The sequence below is a fragment of the Myotis myotis genome, unplaced genomic scaffold, assembly GCF_014108235.1.
Source record: "Myotis myotis isolate mMyoMyo1 unplaced genomic scaffold, mMyoMyo1.p scaffold_m19_p_3, whole genome shotgun sequence".
NCBI classification, from domain to species: Eukaryota; Metazoa; Chordata; class Mammalia; order Chiroptera; family Vespertilionidae; genus Myotis; species Myotis myotis.
The window spans coordinates 137,477,500-137,494,142 of NW_023416335.1; the positions used below are offsets into that span (position 1 = coordinate 137,477,500).

Here is a 16,643-nt window from a genome sequence, read left to right on the forward strand (position 1 = left end):
ATTAAATTTGAAATGCTTTTATTAAAATTATTATCTTTTCATTGTTAAAGGATTTAGGTTATTAATTTTTAGGAGATCTTTATATATAGGAAAATTAGCCTTTATCAGTGATACATTGCAAATACTATGCTTTTGTTTTACATTTTCTTTCAATTCTGTGACATTTTTGGCCATGATAGAATTTGTTGTCTGTTTTTAGTTTTCTTATTAAACTTATCAATCCTTTCTTTTGGGCTTCTGGATATTGAGTCAGAATTAGAATGGATCTCCCCACTCTAAGGTTATAATGAATTACTCCAATTTTCTTTAGAACTTCTACCCTCTTTTTCCTTTTATCTTTTTCACATTTAAACCTCTGATAAGTTTATAATTTAGCCTGATGTCAGTGATGTATGAATCCTAATTTCTCTCTGTCCAAGTTACAATACAATTGTTTCAACACCATTTATGGAAAGTTCATTTGTGTTCCTCTGCTGATTTGAGAGCCACCTTTATCATATACTACATTCCAAAATGTTTTGGTCTGTCTTTCTGCACTTTCTCATAGCTGTTTACATATCAAATGCCTACTTTCTTACTAGACTGTAAGTTGTGTATGAGCACGGTGTCTTTTTGTTTTGCCTGTGTCCTCAGAGCTTAGAATGTGTTTGGCACATACTGGTAGCAGGTGCTCAATATATTTTTCCTGTATATGAGAATGTTTATGAAGTTCTAGGAGAATGTTGCCCCTTTTCCCACAAATAGGTTTAAAGATGACTTGTTTTTAATTTAAAAAATATTTTATAGAGCATGAAAATTTAAAAAAAATGTATGGTAGACATTATACAGTATTATGTGCTCATTTGAGGTACATAACAGTTTTTCTTAAGCAAAATGTTAATTTATTTTAACCAAAAGCATTTGATTTGGTCTATATATTAATAGGGGTCAAAGAATATTGAAATGTTAACATCTAGATGAAACACTTCTATTAAGTACAAATAAGATAAAATCAACTTTTATATACAGTAGACACTGGGACTTTGTAGATGTTCATTTCATTCTTTCACCCATTTCTAAGTAACCCTGGAGATCCAAAATATCTAATAAGTTGCAATTTTGGGGGGGAAGCATGATCTCAAAACCAAAGAAATCACCTAGCTCAATATCTGAGCCTAGATGATCAGGCCCGCATCTGCTTTTCAATAAAACTTTACTGTTCTCCTGTTGATGTTTGACTTCATTAGGTCCTCACGACAATAATACCAACTAGAGCACTCTCTCCTTTTTACATACAAGGAAACTCAGACAATCATGTACTATAAATGTCAAAGAACTTTGACATTTGCAAAGATCTCAGGATATATTCCTTGCATATGTCAATAATCTGTATGTAAGAAGTGCAGCATTCTGTTATAGAATTATTAATACATTCAAATAATTTTATCTCATTCTTCATTGGCAAAGCAGCAGCATGAAAAGCAAAAAGCATGTAACTTCAATAGTATGCAAATACATCTCAAAAATCAGATGTGCATGAGATAGTTAATAGCTAAATGTTAAGTAGTAACAACATATTTAATAATAGTTTTAATGGTATAAAAAATAAAAGCCCAAGATATCTCTCCTCTATTTGGGAACTGATGCTACAGTTCCCCATTCCTTATTATTGGAATAACTATTAAATGTATGTGTATACATATGAATGTGTGGCATTGTGTTTCCTTTTTTTATAAAGGCATTGAATTTAAAATTCTTAATTCTATGCAAGGCTAACTCTTTAAGAATGAAAGATTCTGTGATAGACACCTTACTGTACCATCCAAAAGAAACGAACATAGGACTGGAATATTAAATATCTAGACTTAACCCAACTATTAACATGAATTCAATATATTGTTATACTGAATTAATTTGTACAAGTCACCAGCTTCTCTGGTTATCTGCTAGACCTGCAAAATGAGGGGAATTTGCAGTAATACCCCTAATATCTATTCTAAGTTTTTAAAAACCTAAAATCCTATAGTTCTATGATCTGTCTCTAGGCATACCACCCTTTATGACTATCCAGATACCAATTTTAACTGATTACATTTACCATAATATCAAAAAAAATGACTATTGAATGAAACTTTAAGAATTCTGCAAAATAACCTGCTTAATGAGCATATCTCAGGTTTTTAGCATGTTGCAATTATATATATAGTATTTCAGCTGAACAACTTAAAATAATTTACTTCTCTAAAATTGAGTAAATTAATACATCTAATTTTCCATGGGAATTGTGTATATTTTTTTTAATTGCTATATCCCAATAGTCTGAAAAGTACATGATCAGTAAACAGTATAAATCTGCCCAGTGCCTAAATAACAGTGCTGAAAGTTAACTCCATTTGATTGGTGATGTTGCATAGAGTTCTTGGAATCCACAAGTCTAATTCCACTGGCATGTGCAGTCTATAGGTTCCTGGAGCGTGTACATGATCTCGGTGCCATTTCCCGAACAATACAGGGGCACCGTCAGATTCCGCACTCCATTCTCACGACAACACTTACAGAATCGTAGGTGGCTCTCAATGTTGATGTTATATATGGTGGCGGATGGGCATTTTCCATCACAAGATGCAACATTTATCTGTAAGGAGAGATGATGAGAAAAAAACTTTAAATTTAAAAATCTGGTTACTTGGTTTAACTAAGTCAAATGAAAGCAAGGCTTTCTTATCACTTTACTCTCAAGCTTCTCTATGTTAAAAGGTTGCAAAACATACCAGGTTGAAATTTAGTAACTTAGTTCCATGGTGATGCCTAGGACAACAATGCAGACATAAAGTATGAAACATGCTCACATAACTAGACAGGTGCCTGCAATATATTAATCATAATCTAATGAGTCTATTGTAACCCATATTATAGCATGGCTCAAGTAGACTGTGGAATTGTATGGGTCATATTAAAGGAGGTAAAGTTAGAACCAGGACTATTTTTGCTGAGTAAAATTGCATAGTTAAGAAAATATGTAGTCAAATATATTTAGATTCAATGTCCATCTCTCTGGACTGCTGTTATCACTTCAGAACTTTTGACTACTTATGCTAAGAATAATTCACACTTCTTCACAAAACATTTTAATATTAGAATTTAAGAATAATCTCAAAGCTAAATATTGTGTTAGCATTTTGTTGGCTTACAAACTTATTAGTGCTGTGATACATATACTTTGGAAAGACACATGCCCTTTATGTAACAAATGATATTTTTCCACTTACAGAGCTTTGACTTATACAGTCCTGTTTCCTTATAACTGATTTAATAATCACTTTCTGGCATATTCTTTCTTCTCGTTTACCTGATAAAATAGAGAATATATTTATTCATTAAAAGGCTCATGCCAAATTGTTTCTTAATTCCATTAATATGAATATATTGAAAATTGATGTTTACATAAAACATATTCCTATATTAAGAAATATTTAAAATTTCCCTCATATTTTATGTTCAGTATTTATTTTCACCATCTAAATAGATGATCTCTTATATTTTCTAGCTTCATACTTCTCTTTACCTTATTGTCAGAATAATTACCATACTCACAAATCAAAAATATTCTACACATACAGTAAAGCTAACAGTATAGTATGCACCAACCTCTGTGTGGTATGTAGATAGATAGATAGATAAAATGCTTATTACATGGTATCTAAAAGTAAATATACACATAAATAATTAAGGCATCTATACATATACTAGTATACATAAATTTATTTTGAAATTAAAAACTAATAGATTGAAAACCACATTATCCTAATGTATATTAATAAAATATCAAGCATAAATTGAACTACTTATCAACCATGATTAAATGTATGGATGAGTAATGCTAATTTGATTTGATGGTTCTGAAATGATCTCTTAGGAGTTCAAATGAAAACACTTTCTATTAATTAATGACATATTAATATGCCTCTGTGTGGGTGATGGATTATCACTTGGCAGTACACCAAGAATATTTATTTCATGCTGTATGTAGTAGATATAACTCTGAATCAGGCTGCAAAAGTCCAAGATTTTTTTGCTCTGATACTAAGTTGTTTTGTCATTCTGCTGATTTACCTTGTTTGCAAAAGGCTGGGTTTAGATATCCAGTTTTCAAATGGTTTTAGTCACAAAATTATTTTTTAATTAAATACGTCTGTGAAATCCCAACATGTAAAGTATATCAGAGCTAAGCTATGCTGGTTCAAGTAAAGATTACCTGAAATTAAACTGTCCTCCTCAAGGTTACCCTTGACCTTTAAATTGCTAAAATCAAGGTCACATCTCAGTTCTCATTCTATTTGACTTCCCAGTAGTATTTGACCCAGTCCATGACTCTCTTCTTCTTGATACACTCTCTACACTTGGCTTCTAGAACAGCCACTTTGGTTTTCCTCTCATGTCATTTGTGGCTCCTCCTCTACCTCCTATGCTTGTTCTTCTCCTTTCCCTGATCTCCCACCGACAGTGTGACCCAAGGCTCAGTGCTGGGGACAGAGGGCAGGCTTTTTGTACCTTATAGTGCTTTCACTCAGTCGCTACTTCATGCAAGTTTAAGAATAACTGTTTAGAAAGAAAACATCTTTAACATCGCCTGTAAGGTACCTTAACCTCTTCTTTCTATCACGTTCATCCTTGTGCTATAGCCACACCTGCTATTTCCTTTGCTTTCAACACTCTTCATTATTCTGGCGGACATTCAGTCTCCATTCAAATGACACTTCATTACAGAGGCCTTCTTTAACCACTGAAGTTAGCAACCCTGTTCCCTTCACTCTCCATCCCTTTTATTCTGCACTATTTTTCTTTATATCACTCATCACTACCTGACATAATAATATATATTTATGTGTTCATTGTTTCTTCCACTTCTTGATAATATACACTATGCATACAGATACTGTTTCATTCACTATCACAGTGCCAGTGCTAAAAGACTGTCTGGTGTGTGGTAGGCACTCAATAAAAATTGGTTTGATAAGTCAATTCATTTGATGAATGAAATTGGGACAGCATCAATTTAGTTAGACAGTATAAATTTGTTTGTACCAAGAAGCATTCCTATTCATTCTCAGAGACTTTATTGTAACACATTTTGTTTACCTGTGATAGTATCCTATGATAATATCCAATATCCACAGTCTCTTTGGTATAGCTTGATCACACAAAAGCAAAGACTGCAGACAAGAGTTCTCTGATACCAAAGCTGAAACTTCCTTACAAGTCCTTACTCATCAGATAGGAAAAACTGAGGTGACTTTTTACTATTCTGCAGCTTCAAAGAGCTTAGCAGAATTGAAAAGCCCTGGGACCAGGCATTAGACAGCCCTTACTCTATTACTGATGAGTGTGATCAACTTTCTGACCTTCATTTTCTTTTCTATAGGGAGAGCCATCCCTATCTTCCCATCTAGCTCTCAGAACTTAGGAAGATTAGCTGTAGTACTGGTCTGCAATGGGCTTACTAGAGTGTCTGTGTGTGACAGGCAATAAATAGTACTAATACAGTCAGTCACACAGATCTGTCTACCCTCAGATAACATAAGAATACTCACTTCCCTAATAATTAACACGGAGTTACAGAATCCAAACTCTTCACATCTGCTATATGATTCTACTCCTATATCTCATACCTAAAGAAGAGTCTAGACTGAAGAAGCAGAGGAAAAAGAAGTGAAATCATAAAAAATATAAATTTCCTCAGATTCTGGAGCCTAATTTTATTCCTTGGGTTCCTGATACAATGACTACTGGATATACATTAGTTTACATATAATTCATAAAATACTGAATTAAAAACTACTTTTTTTTCTAACAGAAAAAAATTTAATTAGTGTGTGTCTAAGAGCCCCAATAATTAAGAATGTGTAAGTGGCATTATCCTATTTACAAAAGTCCCAGCAATAAAAGCTGTTAGGGGTTGAAATATTCCTATGAGCCTCAGAAATGACCTTATTTAGAGATGGGGTCTTTAGAGAGGTAATCAAGTGAAAATGAGGTCATTAGGGGAGGCCCAAATCCAATCTGACTCATGTTCTTATAAAAATGGGGAATTTGGCCCTAACTGGCTTGGCTCAATGGATAGAGCAGCAGCCTGCGGACTGAAGGGTCCCAGGTTCGATTCTGGTCAAGGGCATGTACGTTGTTTGCAGGCACATCGCCAGTAGGGGGTGTGCAGGAGGCAGCTGACCAATGTTTCTCTCTCTTCCATGTTTCTAACTCTCTATCCCTCTCCCTTCCTCTCTGTAAAAAATCAATAAATATATATTTTTTTTTAAAAAAAAAAAAAGAGGGAGGAGATTTGGAGACAGATACACATACAAAAGACCCAGCGTGAACATGGAGACAGCCCTCTATAAGCTAAGAAGAGAGGCCTGCAGCAGATCTTCCCCTCAAGTCCTCAGAAAGAACCAACCCATGGACCTCTGTATTTTGCACTCCTAACCTCCAGAACTGTGAGATGATACATGTCTAAGTCACCCAGCTTGTGGCACTTTGTTATAACAGCATTAGCAAACGAATACAATATCACGTTAGATGTCAGGCCATCTTATGTTGAACTCTTTTGTTTGTTGTGGTAGGTTTGTGTGTGTCAGATTTACATACCCTGTAAATAAAAACTGCCATTCTAGCCTAAAACTCCTGTTTTTATCTTGAGAAAATCATAAACACTTTAAAAAGAAAAAATGGCTGCATTAATACCTCTCTATTCTATTTCAGTCCTTAATCATTAAAAATTACTATGAACCCCAGCTGGCATGGCTCAGTGGTTGAGCGTTGACCTACGGACCTGGAGGTCATGGTTCAATTCCAGTCAGGGCACATGCCCTGGTTGCGGATGGATCCCCAAGGTAAGGTGTGTAGGAGGCAGCTGATCAATGATTCTCTCTCATCATTGATGTTTCTCTCTCTCTCTATCTCCCTTCCTCTCTGAAATCAATAAAAATATATTTTTTAAAAATTACTATGAAATAAACCTTATCATTTGAACTAATATTGTGTGTACATACCTTTATCAAAAACAATTATTGGGAAGTTTTACATATAGGATTTAAATGTACTCATTAAATTAGCATTTCTCAAATGTATCATACAGAACCATAGACTTGTCCCAATAGGTTTGGAAAATACTGCACTTTGCCCTTATTGGATTCACAATGACCTTCTCATAGTAGCCTACTTACTATTGCATAGTTCTGCATGTTCCAAGTAAATCTGACCTTAGAGCACTTTTAAACTTAAACCCATTAGAGTCCTACACAATACCTTTGGGGAAATGCAACAATAAAGAAATTTCTAATATTTAAATTAAAAATTATCTAAAGAAACACGTTACTCGATGAAGACTAAATTACAAAATAATCAGCCACAACACAAAAACATTTAATATGCATCATACAATTTGTTTCCCTCCACGTGTCCTAAGTACTGAATTTTACAAGAGAAATTATAGAACAATTAAAACTAATCTATCAAATTAATCAATGTAATATGTCTTCACTTACAGATCTTGCAACAGCCTTCATTATAAAGCTTTACAACTCCTTCATTCTAGAAAGAGAGGAGAAAGTTAAAACTCACAGTGTTTATTTCCTTTTGGACTAGAAATAGAAAACTAACTCTCTCGATATTTTTGTTAAGTATCACAAAGTATTTTATAGGAAAATGATTGGAATTTAACTACTAATAAGAATTCCTTTTGTAAAAAAGTAGGAGCATATATTTAAAACATTGTTATTTCTTTATTCATAATATGAAAGTGTAAAAAGATTAACTTCCTTAAAAGAACACTACAAAACTTTATTTTTTTAAGAATTATAAATTTATTATTATATCTGCTGGCAGAAGGGCTGAGACCAACATGGCATCAGCCCCAATTTTTAAATAAAAAAACAAAGTCTTACCAGTAGAAGCCATTATATTTTTCAACACTACAAAATAATATAAGCTACTCTATAAGACTGGACTGAGCCCTAACTGGTTTGGCTCAGTGGATAGAGCATCGGCCTGCGGACTGAAAGGTCCCAGGTTCGATTCCGGTCATGTACCTTGGTTGCGGGCGCATCGCCAGTTTGAGGTGTGCAGGAGGCAGCTAATCGATGTTTCTAACTCTCTCTCTCTCTCTCCCTTCCTGCCTGTAAAAAATCAATAAAATATATTTGTTTTAAAAAAAACTAGACTGAGTTTCTGAATATAGTCAAATGTTAAAATGGTGTATCTTTTTCTTTAATATTTTGCTATTAAAAAAAACTCTACTTCAAAATGGCTTCTGCCTAAGGATAAATTAAGAAAATTTTATTATCTTTTAGAATTATTACAGTAAGTTTCTAGTTGCTTTCAGTAACTTGATAATTACAATTCAAATTTTAAAATATGTGAATTAAGATGGTGTCTAAGATTCTTTCCAGACCTGAAATTCTATTGCTTTAGTTCATATTTTATCTACCTTGCCAGCTAGCGAGTTATCTGTCATTACTAAAAAAGGACATTTTGAAAAAAATCAATCAATGAGACTGTTATTGCTCTACACTTAGAAAATATTGCTCCCCACAACAGAGCAAAGCTTACTTTTCATTAGGGATTATTATCTATTAAATAATTAAAGCTACAGATAATCTTTTTTTAAAATTTGTATTATTTTCACATGGAATAGGAAGCTGTTCCAGCAACCTTCAAAGTTAATAATAAAAAGGCGGGAAAATTGTATCACTTTTAAAAATCTGAGAGAATAAGGAATTGGGAGAACAAAACTGAAGGACCAGCTATGACACATGCTCAGTTCCACAGTGGCCTGTGCTCAAAGGAGCTAAGACAAATTTCACTCAGGCCAGCATGCATTACATCCTACATCTGGCTGTGTGTTTAAGAAAGAGAAAATCATTCAAGCTCTGATTGATTCGTTTATTGATCCATATTGAGAAAGAGGCTTGGCGATCAAATGATTTTTCAGTAATCCTTTATCTACATATTAAAAACCCAGAGACAGCATAATGTGTATTCAGGGAAAGTGAAAATTATTTGGAATACCATATATTATTCAAAATGGAAAACTGAGGATATATAATAGAGCCTTTATGTATACATGAAAATAAAACATTCACCAAAACAAATAAGCTACAATGTATGTATGACCTTGGAAAACACACTATTTTCTAAATTCTATTTAATACTAAATGTTCTTAAATATAACGAAGTACAAACCATTTTGCATTCAGTCTCATTAAAAGGGGGGCAGACCATACTATAGTTCAGAATCATTGTTCCTTCATCAGTCTTGACACATTCATATGTGGTACAGTTATAGTGCCACATACTCCCCTCCTAAAAATAAAAGAGAAAGTGTCTGTTTTACTACTGAAATCTGCTAAATTTCTGAAGTAAAATATTTCCTATCCTACTGAATCAAACAGCATGATGCAGAAAGCTTTTTGAGTCATAAAACATCCATCTGGAAGTGATTAAAATACATGCATGGTGTGTGTGTGTGTGTGTGTTTGGTTTCATACTAGAACTGACATGTAAATGTGAAGTAAAGCAATAGGGAGTAAAGAAGCAAAAGGTATTTGTTTCTACTACAAAATTATCTAATTTTATCAAGTGTCAAATGTCTTGCTCTCCTGTTTCCCTCACTAATTATAAAAAAACAAATCATATTACGTAATACACCTCCTTTCTTGAGACTTGTTTATTCTTCCTTCCACTCCCTTGTCAGCAAAATATTTAAAAAACTTCACATGATAGCGATTATTGACTAATGGTTCTAGTTTTGTATACCTTATGGCTTTTTTAAAATCTATTCCTAGTCCTTTAACTTTTAAACATAGTAACTGTTTATTTCACCCCTGATGTCAGAATTCCTATATAGAAATAAAGTCTGCTAGCCCTAGCTGATTGTGCTCAGTGGGTAGAGCCTCAGCCCAGGGACTGAAGGGTCCTGGGTTTGATACTGGTTTAGTTGCAGGCTTGATCCCCAGCCCTGGACAGGTCTCTCTCTCTCACATCCATGTTTCTCTCTCTCCCCCTCCCTTCCACTCTCTCTAAAAATCAATGAAAAAAATATCTTCAGGTTAACAAACAAAAAAAAAAAACAAAAAGAAAGAAAGTCTGCTAAACATATTTATTACATAATTATCCTATATAATAACAGCCTAATATGCAAATCAACTGAACTGCGGAACCACTGACAGAATGACCGGTTGCTATGACGTGCACTGACCACCAGGGGGCAGATGCTCAACACAGGAGCTTCCCCCAGCTTGCAGGCCCCAGGCCAGCCAAGGCGAGTGCCAGCGGGGGCCCCCAGTCGCCCCGCCAGTTGCCCCACAGAGGAGGCAAGCAGCAACAGTGGGGGGCAGGGCTGGCGAGCAGGATCACCCCAATCGCCCCACTGGTTGTCCCACAGACGGAGGTGACTGGCGGCAGTGGGGGATGGGGTTGGCCGACAAGCAGGCAGGACCAGCCTCCCTGATTGCCCCACTGGTCGCCCCACAGATCAGCCCTGATTGCCGGCCAGGCCTAAGGACCCTACCTCTGCACAAATTTTGTGCACCAGACCATGAGGATTAATAAACAAAACAAACAAAAAGAAAGAAAGAAAGCCTGCTAAACATATTTATTACATAATTTTATATATATATATATATATATATATATATATATATATATATATATATATATATCTAATATGCAAAATGTCCCCTCAGGAGTTCGACCCTCCTGGAGTTCAATTGCTCGCTATGATGTGCGCTGACCACAGGGGGGTGGCTCAGAATGAAGGAAGGTCCTGGCCAGCAGCTGGCTGCCAGGGAAGGGAGGCCCCGGCTGCCAGTCAGCAGCCACTAGGGACCCTACCCATGCATGAATTTCATGCACTGGGCCTCTAGTTGTGCTATAATTGTTGATGTATATTTTTATAGTCTGGACTTTAAAATGTTAGTCAAACTCTGGCTTGAAGATTTCTTGTGGACCAGTAAAAAGTTTTAACTAACTTCCTCTTTCTAAATTTTATTTTAGTTTATGAATAGCTTTGGGTCTTCTATGAGTCTTAATTGGAAAAAAACCTAGAAGTCTAGGTGTAAAAGAAAATTAAATATTCAAATTCAAGAAACACAGTAATATCTTATTTGCCTGAAAAAAAATTAGTTGTTCCATAGAAATTAGATTTCTAGAGAACTAAAGCTTACTTTGGAAAAAGCCAAGAATTATGTATCTTTACCTATATTGCATTGCTTGTGTTCTCAAAAAAATATTCTGAACATAGTTTAATCTTTTATTTACACTTCAGGGATACCACCATGAATATTAATTACATACACCAATGCTTCCTGGATTACCAATATCTATAGAGTTTATGTTGCCCTTTTACTAAAATCCCCCAATTACTGTATTTTTTTCTAGTATTTTCTGATTCCTTTTCTTTCACTGTCCCCTATGTCTCCGAATCATTTTGTAAGTTTCCTTTTTTGACTCACTCTTTTAAAAATATATATTAGAAAACAAAAATACTACTAGGATAAACAGGTAAACAATAACAATAAAACTACATAAATCAATAACACTGTTTTGCACATAATTATAAAACAATAGGCTATGGTATAAAAACATAATTGTTCATTTTTCTTATTTAATAAAATGTACAGGATAGAAAAAGTCTTTTTATTTTGGGTATGTGAGCAACCCCATGTAATTAAGAACACCAAAAATAATATCTACAGATAATTAAACTATTAATGGAAGAAATGTAATGATAGCAATAATAAATTGGAATTGCCTTCAGATAAATTATAAACACAATTTGTGACCTTCCTAAAACTGACCAAAGCACTAATAAAATTATAAAGTTTCATTAAAAATTCTAGGGAAGAAGTAGGACAGTCTGCAAACCTATATAGAGTTATTATGAGATAAAGGGGGAATTCTGAATAATAATTAATTTTTTGTATAAAGATGTAGTATAGCATATTTGTTGCCCTGGTCTGGTGTCTGGTGGCTCCATTGGTTGGAGCATCAAACCATGCACCAAAAAGTTTGCTGGTTCGATTCCAGGTCAGGGCACATACCTAAGTTGCAGGTTCAATCCCCTGGAGGCAACTGATTGATGTTTCTCCTTACATTGACCTCTCTCTCTCTCTCTCTCTCTCTCTCTCTCTCTCTCTCTCTCTCTCTCTCTCTCCCTCCCTCCCTCCCTCCCTCCCTCCCTCCCTCCCTCCTTTTCTTCCTTCCTCTCTCTAAAATCAATAAAAACTATTCTCCAGTGAGGAATAAAAATGTTTTAAAAACTAAAATTTAAAAAAAAATGAAAATGTGTCAAATGACCTAAATCTTTACTCATATATCCACTGGAACCATCAAAAGCTGAAATAAAGTGCTAGCATCTTGAATTTCAGATTTCTATTCAAGTGTTTCATTCAAATGAGTAAATAAAATAACATTGTTCTTTTTCTTTGTAATGATTAGAAATCAGCATTTCTCTAAGCCCATTCCTCACATCTAAAAAACTAAAAAATAAAATGCCAGGCTGATTCAGTGGTTGAGCATCGACCTATGAACCAAGAGGTTGTGGTTCCATTCCCAGTCAGGGCATATGCCCAGGTTGCAGCCTCAATCTCCAGTGTGGGGCATACAAGAGGCAGCCAATGGATGATTCTCTCTCATCATGGATGTTTCTATCACTCTCTTCCTCTCCCTTCCTTTCTGAAATCAATAAAAAATATATTTAAAAAATAAAAATGAAGCCCAGCTGGTGTGACTCAATGGTTGAGTATCAACCCATGAACCAAGAGGTCACCGGTACAATTACTAGTCAGGGCACTAGTTATGGGCTCCATCCCTGGTGGGGGGTATGCAGGAGGCAGCAAAATTGTTGTCTCAATGTTTTTATGTCTCTATCCCTCTCCCTTCTTCTCTCTAAAATCAATAAAGACATATTTTTAAAAATGAAGATCTATTATAAAATAAGTTTGAGAAATGAGTTAAACATGGTTCTTTACAACAGAAAGTATCAGGTAGTTTACAGTGTAACTGTATCTTGCCCACTAAAAGCATGTTGTGTATGGGTATGTTTATTGTATGTAGAACTCTCTGTGTGTATTTGTGTGTTTGTGGCATTTTGAAAACTTATTTGATTTAAGAATGTCTTCTTCAGAAAGTAGTAGCATAAAGAGTATCCCCCAATGAACATATTTTTAGAAAATAAGGAATTCATACCTCGTATATAACTGATGTTCCATTTTCCATTTGAAATTTGCAGGATACATTTTTGCAGGTACCACAACAATCATAATCACTTGGAGATGGAGTATATACCTGGTGCTGTGTATGATAATAATACATTGAATAAGCCCCACAACAACACCAATATATAATTAATTAGTTCTGAAAGTGCTTCCCAACATAAGAATATGCTCTCTCAGAACATCTATAAGCATTTCGAAGGTTGAATTTAAAGCACTTCATATAAGAATTGACTTTATATCACTATAATCTTCACATCTACCAGCCAAGATTCATCAAGCAGGTATAACAACTTCAGGTTAAGTAAGCTGTAGATAATAAGACTTCTGAAGCTCAAGGTCATACACAGGAAAAGAAAAATCTGTAATAGGTAGATATGTTACAAATTAATAGATTACTGAAGAACTATTCAAGTATATATTTTTAACTTATGCAGTATTCCTTAGCTCAGATTTTATAGCTGCCATTTTAAGATTGATTAATCCTCACCAGAATGACTTATAAAGAATACTTACAATGTCACATTCTTTTGAACAATTCACCATTGTGAAATTCAGAGTGTGAAAGCCTGTAAGGTTATCTTTTTCTTCCAGACACTCTATTGTATGGCAAAAGTCCCCTTCCAAATACTTTATCATAGATTGGCCAGGATTCAATACTGATACTTCTTGAAATACACACACATCATCTTTTTCTAAGAAAAGAAAAACAGTCAACATAAAGTACAATATTGAGTTTTTAATTAATCATTTAATGGGATTTTTATTTAAATCTATGTTTTCATTGTGATGTGCAATTTTTCCAAAACCAAAATAGACCTTCACCTTTACATGTTGTTAATAACTCAAGAGTTTACTTAGTAATGTGGCATATTTATTCCTTAACATATAACAAGAAATTGATCTGTAAACTCAACTGCTATTCACTGATTAAACTTCCTCCAGAAGCTATATTTTATAGTAGATTCCAGAATTTTAGACCTACGAGATTGTCAAATTACTTGTTCCCTCTTCCAGAAACATAACATGACAATTTTGGGGAGTCAATATAGATGGAGGCAAAATCTAAATAATAGTATATCTCTTCATGATGGGATTCTGTAACATTTAATGTTCTTTGTTATTTTGAGAATAAATTTTTAATTTCATTGTGTTGCAAAATAAATAGTCATGTAAATCATACTTCATGATGAAGGCAACTGATACAATGTGCTATCATATCATTAACAGTGGCATGTTAGGGTACGCTAGATAGTGATGAAGAAATCAGATCAGAAAATCTTTGTGCCTCACCAACATGGAAATTAAGCCTTCTCTCATATAAAAATACAAGTTTCAAACTCTTGGACAAAAATTTTATTTTCCATTAACCTATTAATACTTAATATGAAGTTCTGTTATTTCATAGAAAAGCCAACTCTCTGCTTTGCAGTGTTAACATCCTATATAATAAAAGTCCAGCGACCGAATGGCAGAATGACCAGAACGACTGGTCAACCAGTCACTATGAGGCGCACTGACCACCAGGGAGCAGAGGCTCAACGCAGGAGCTGCCCCCTGGTGGTCATTGTGTTCCCACAGTGGGAGCACTGCTTGGCTGACCAGGATGAGCAGCTGCTCCCACAGTGGGAGCAGCTGCTCAGAGGGTGGGTCCACAGCCGCCCAGCTGACCCGGATGAGTGGTGCTCCTACAGTGGGCCGGTCCCTGCAGTCTACCCCCCTGACCAGTGCATGAATCCCATGCACTGGGCCTCTAGTTAATAATAATAAAACAGTGAGCAAAAAAAAAAAAAAAATCTGTCACTTACAGATGTCTATTTTTTAAAGTATATTGTATATAAACCCTAGCACCAACTTTACATACAGTGATGCTTTGGAAAAACACTACTCACTTTTCTGCCCGATTATCAAATTTCTCAGAACATTTAGAAATATTACAAAAGAGGAAACTGAAATATAATAGTATTTTTAATATTTTTATACTCAAAACTTGAAAAATGGCTTAAAATGTGTAATCCAATCAAAAAAAATTATTTTTAATTTATGCATAGTGAACAACATATACCAATAATATTCACTGGCATTTAAAAGTTAAAAAAAAATATAGTTACCACAGAGATACTGCACACATCCACAGTCACTCTGAAAGTTATGGTCTATTGTAGTAAATTCTCCCTATTAGAAAGATATTATTTTTATTATTATGTAACATTATATGGCTTTTTATATGACAACTGTAAGAAACAGACAAAATAATATTTAATGAGTTGCCTACCATACAGTCAGACACATACCAGGTGCATAATAAATATTTGATGGTGAACAGTCTTGGATTAACCTGGTGGTCATTTCATTAGTAGCTCAGGGGGGAAAAAATCACAATGAGCAATGTGAGCATGGATCACTTAATCTCCATGAACTTTAATTTGCTTATCTATTAAATGAGATAAGGCAGATAAGATGATCTTTATGATCTGTCCTATCTGTAAAATATTGTTTGATTCTAAGCTTCTAGTGCAGTGGTTCTCAACTTGTGGGTCGCAACCCCTTTGGGGGTCGAATGACCCTTTCACAGGGGTCGCCTAAGACCATTGGAAAACACATATATAATTACATATTGTTTTTGTGATTAATCACTATGCTTTAATTATGTTCAATTTGTAACAATGAAATTGGGGGTCACCACAACATGAGGAACTGTATTAAAGGGTTGCGGCATTAGGAAGGTTGAGAACCTCTGTTCTAGTGGGTAATCAGATTAAGAAAATGTTTGTTGCCCTAGCCAGTTTGGCTCAGTGGATAGGGCATTGGCCTGCAGACTGAAGGGTCCCAGGTTTGATTTCGGTCAAGGGCACATGCCGGGTTGTGGGCTCACCCCCCAGTAGAGAGCATGTAGGAGGCAGACAATCAATGATTCTCTCTCATCATTGATGTTTCTATCTCTCCATCTCCCTTCTCCTCTGAAATCAATAAAAATATATTTTTATAAATTGAAAAAAAAAACAAAAAACGTTTGCTAAGCCTGGAAACTTTGTTTGATGGAAATGGTCTTAATCTGTTCTGTAGGAGTTGTCCAGGCTCTGATGTCTGCATCTGAGCAAGGCTGCTATAGTATATGAGGCAGGGGCAGAAGAGTATAATATAGTGCTTAATGACACAGACTCAAGAACAAGACTGCCCGTGTGCTGATCTTGCTCTGCTACTTACTAGATGTGTATTGTATGGAGGGCAGGTTACTTAGCCAGTCTGCTCCTCACTCCATTTGTAAATTGGGGATAATAATACTGCCTGGCCTTTAGGATTGTTGAGAGAAATAAATGGGTCAGTATACACTGAGTGGCCATATTATTATGACCACTGCTGGGGTCCAACCCCAGCAGGTCCAGGGGTCCCCAA

General features: G+C 35.0%; 1 protein-coding gene across 2 annotated transcripts in view; it reads right to left on the reverse strand.

Moving 5' to 3' along the window:
* Positions 1 to 2,151: 2,151 nt before the first annotated feature.
* The window catches only part of OTOGL (otogelin like), a 146,311-nt gene continuing 131,819 nt past the window's right edge, over positions 2,152 to 16,643 (reverse strand). For both annotated transcript variants that reach the window (XM_036300001.1, XM_036300000.1), the window contains 7 exons: positions 15,359 to 15,422; positions 13,764 to 13,942; positions 13,222 to 13,326; positions 9,217 to 9,336; positions 7,521 to 7,566; positions 3,249 to 3,328; positions 2,152 to 2,614 (listed from right to left, as the gene is read on the reverse strand). In XM_036300001.1, the coding sequence (XP_036155894.1) occupies positions 2,414 to 2,614; positions 3,249 to 3,328; positions 7,521 to 7,566; positions 9,217 to 9,336; positions 13,222 to 13,326; positions 13,764 to 13,942; positions 15,359 to 15,422 (795 nt within the window). In that variant the 3' untranslated portion in view covers positions 2,152 to 2,413. The remainder of the gene's footprint in view (positions 2,615 to 3,248; positions 3,329 to 7,520; positions 7,567 to 9,216; positions 9,337 to 13,221; positions 13,327 to 13,763; positions 13,943 to 15,358; positions 15,423 to 16,643) is intronic.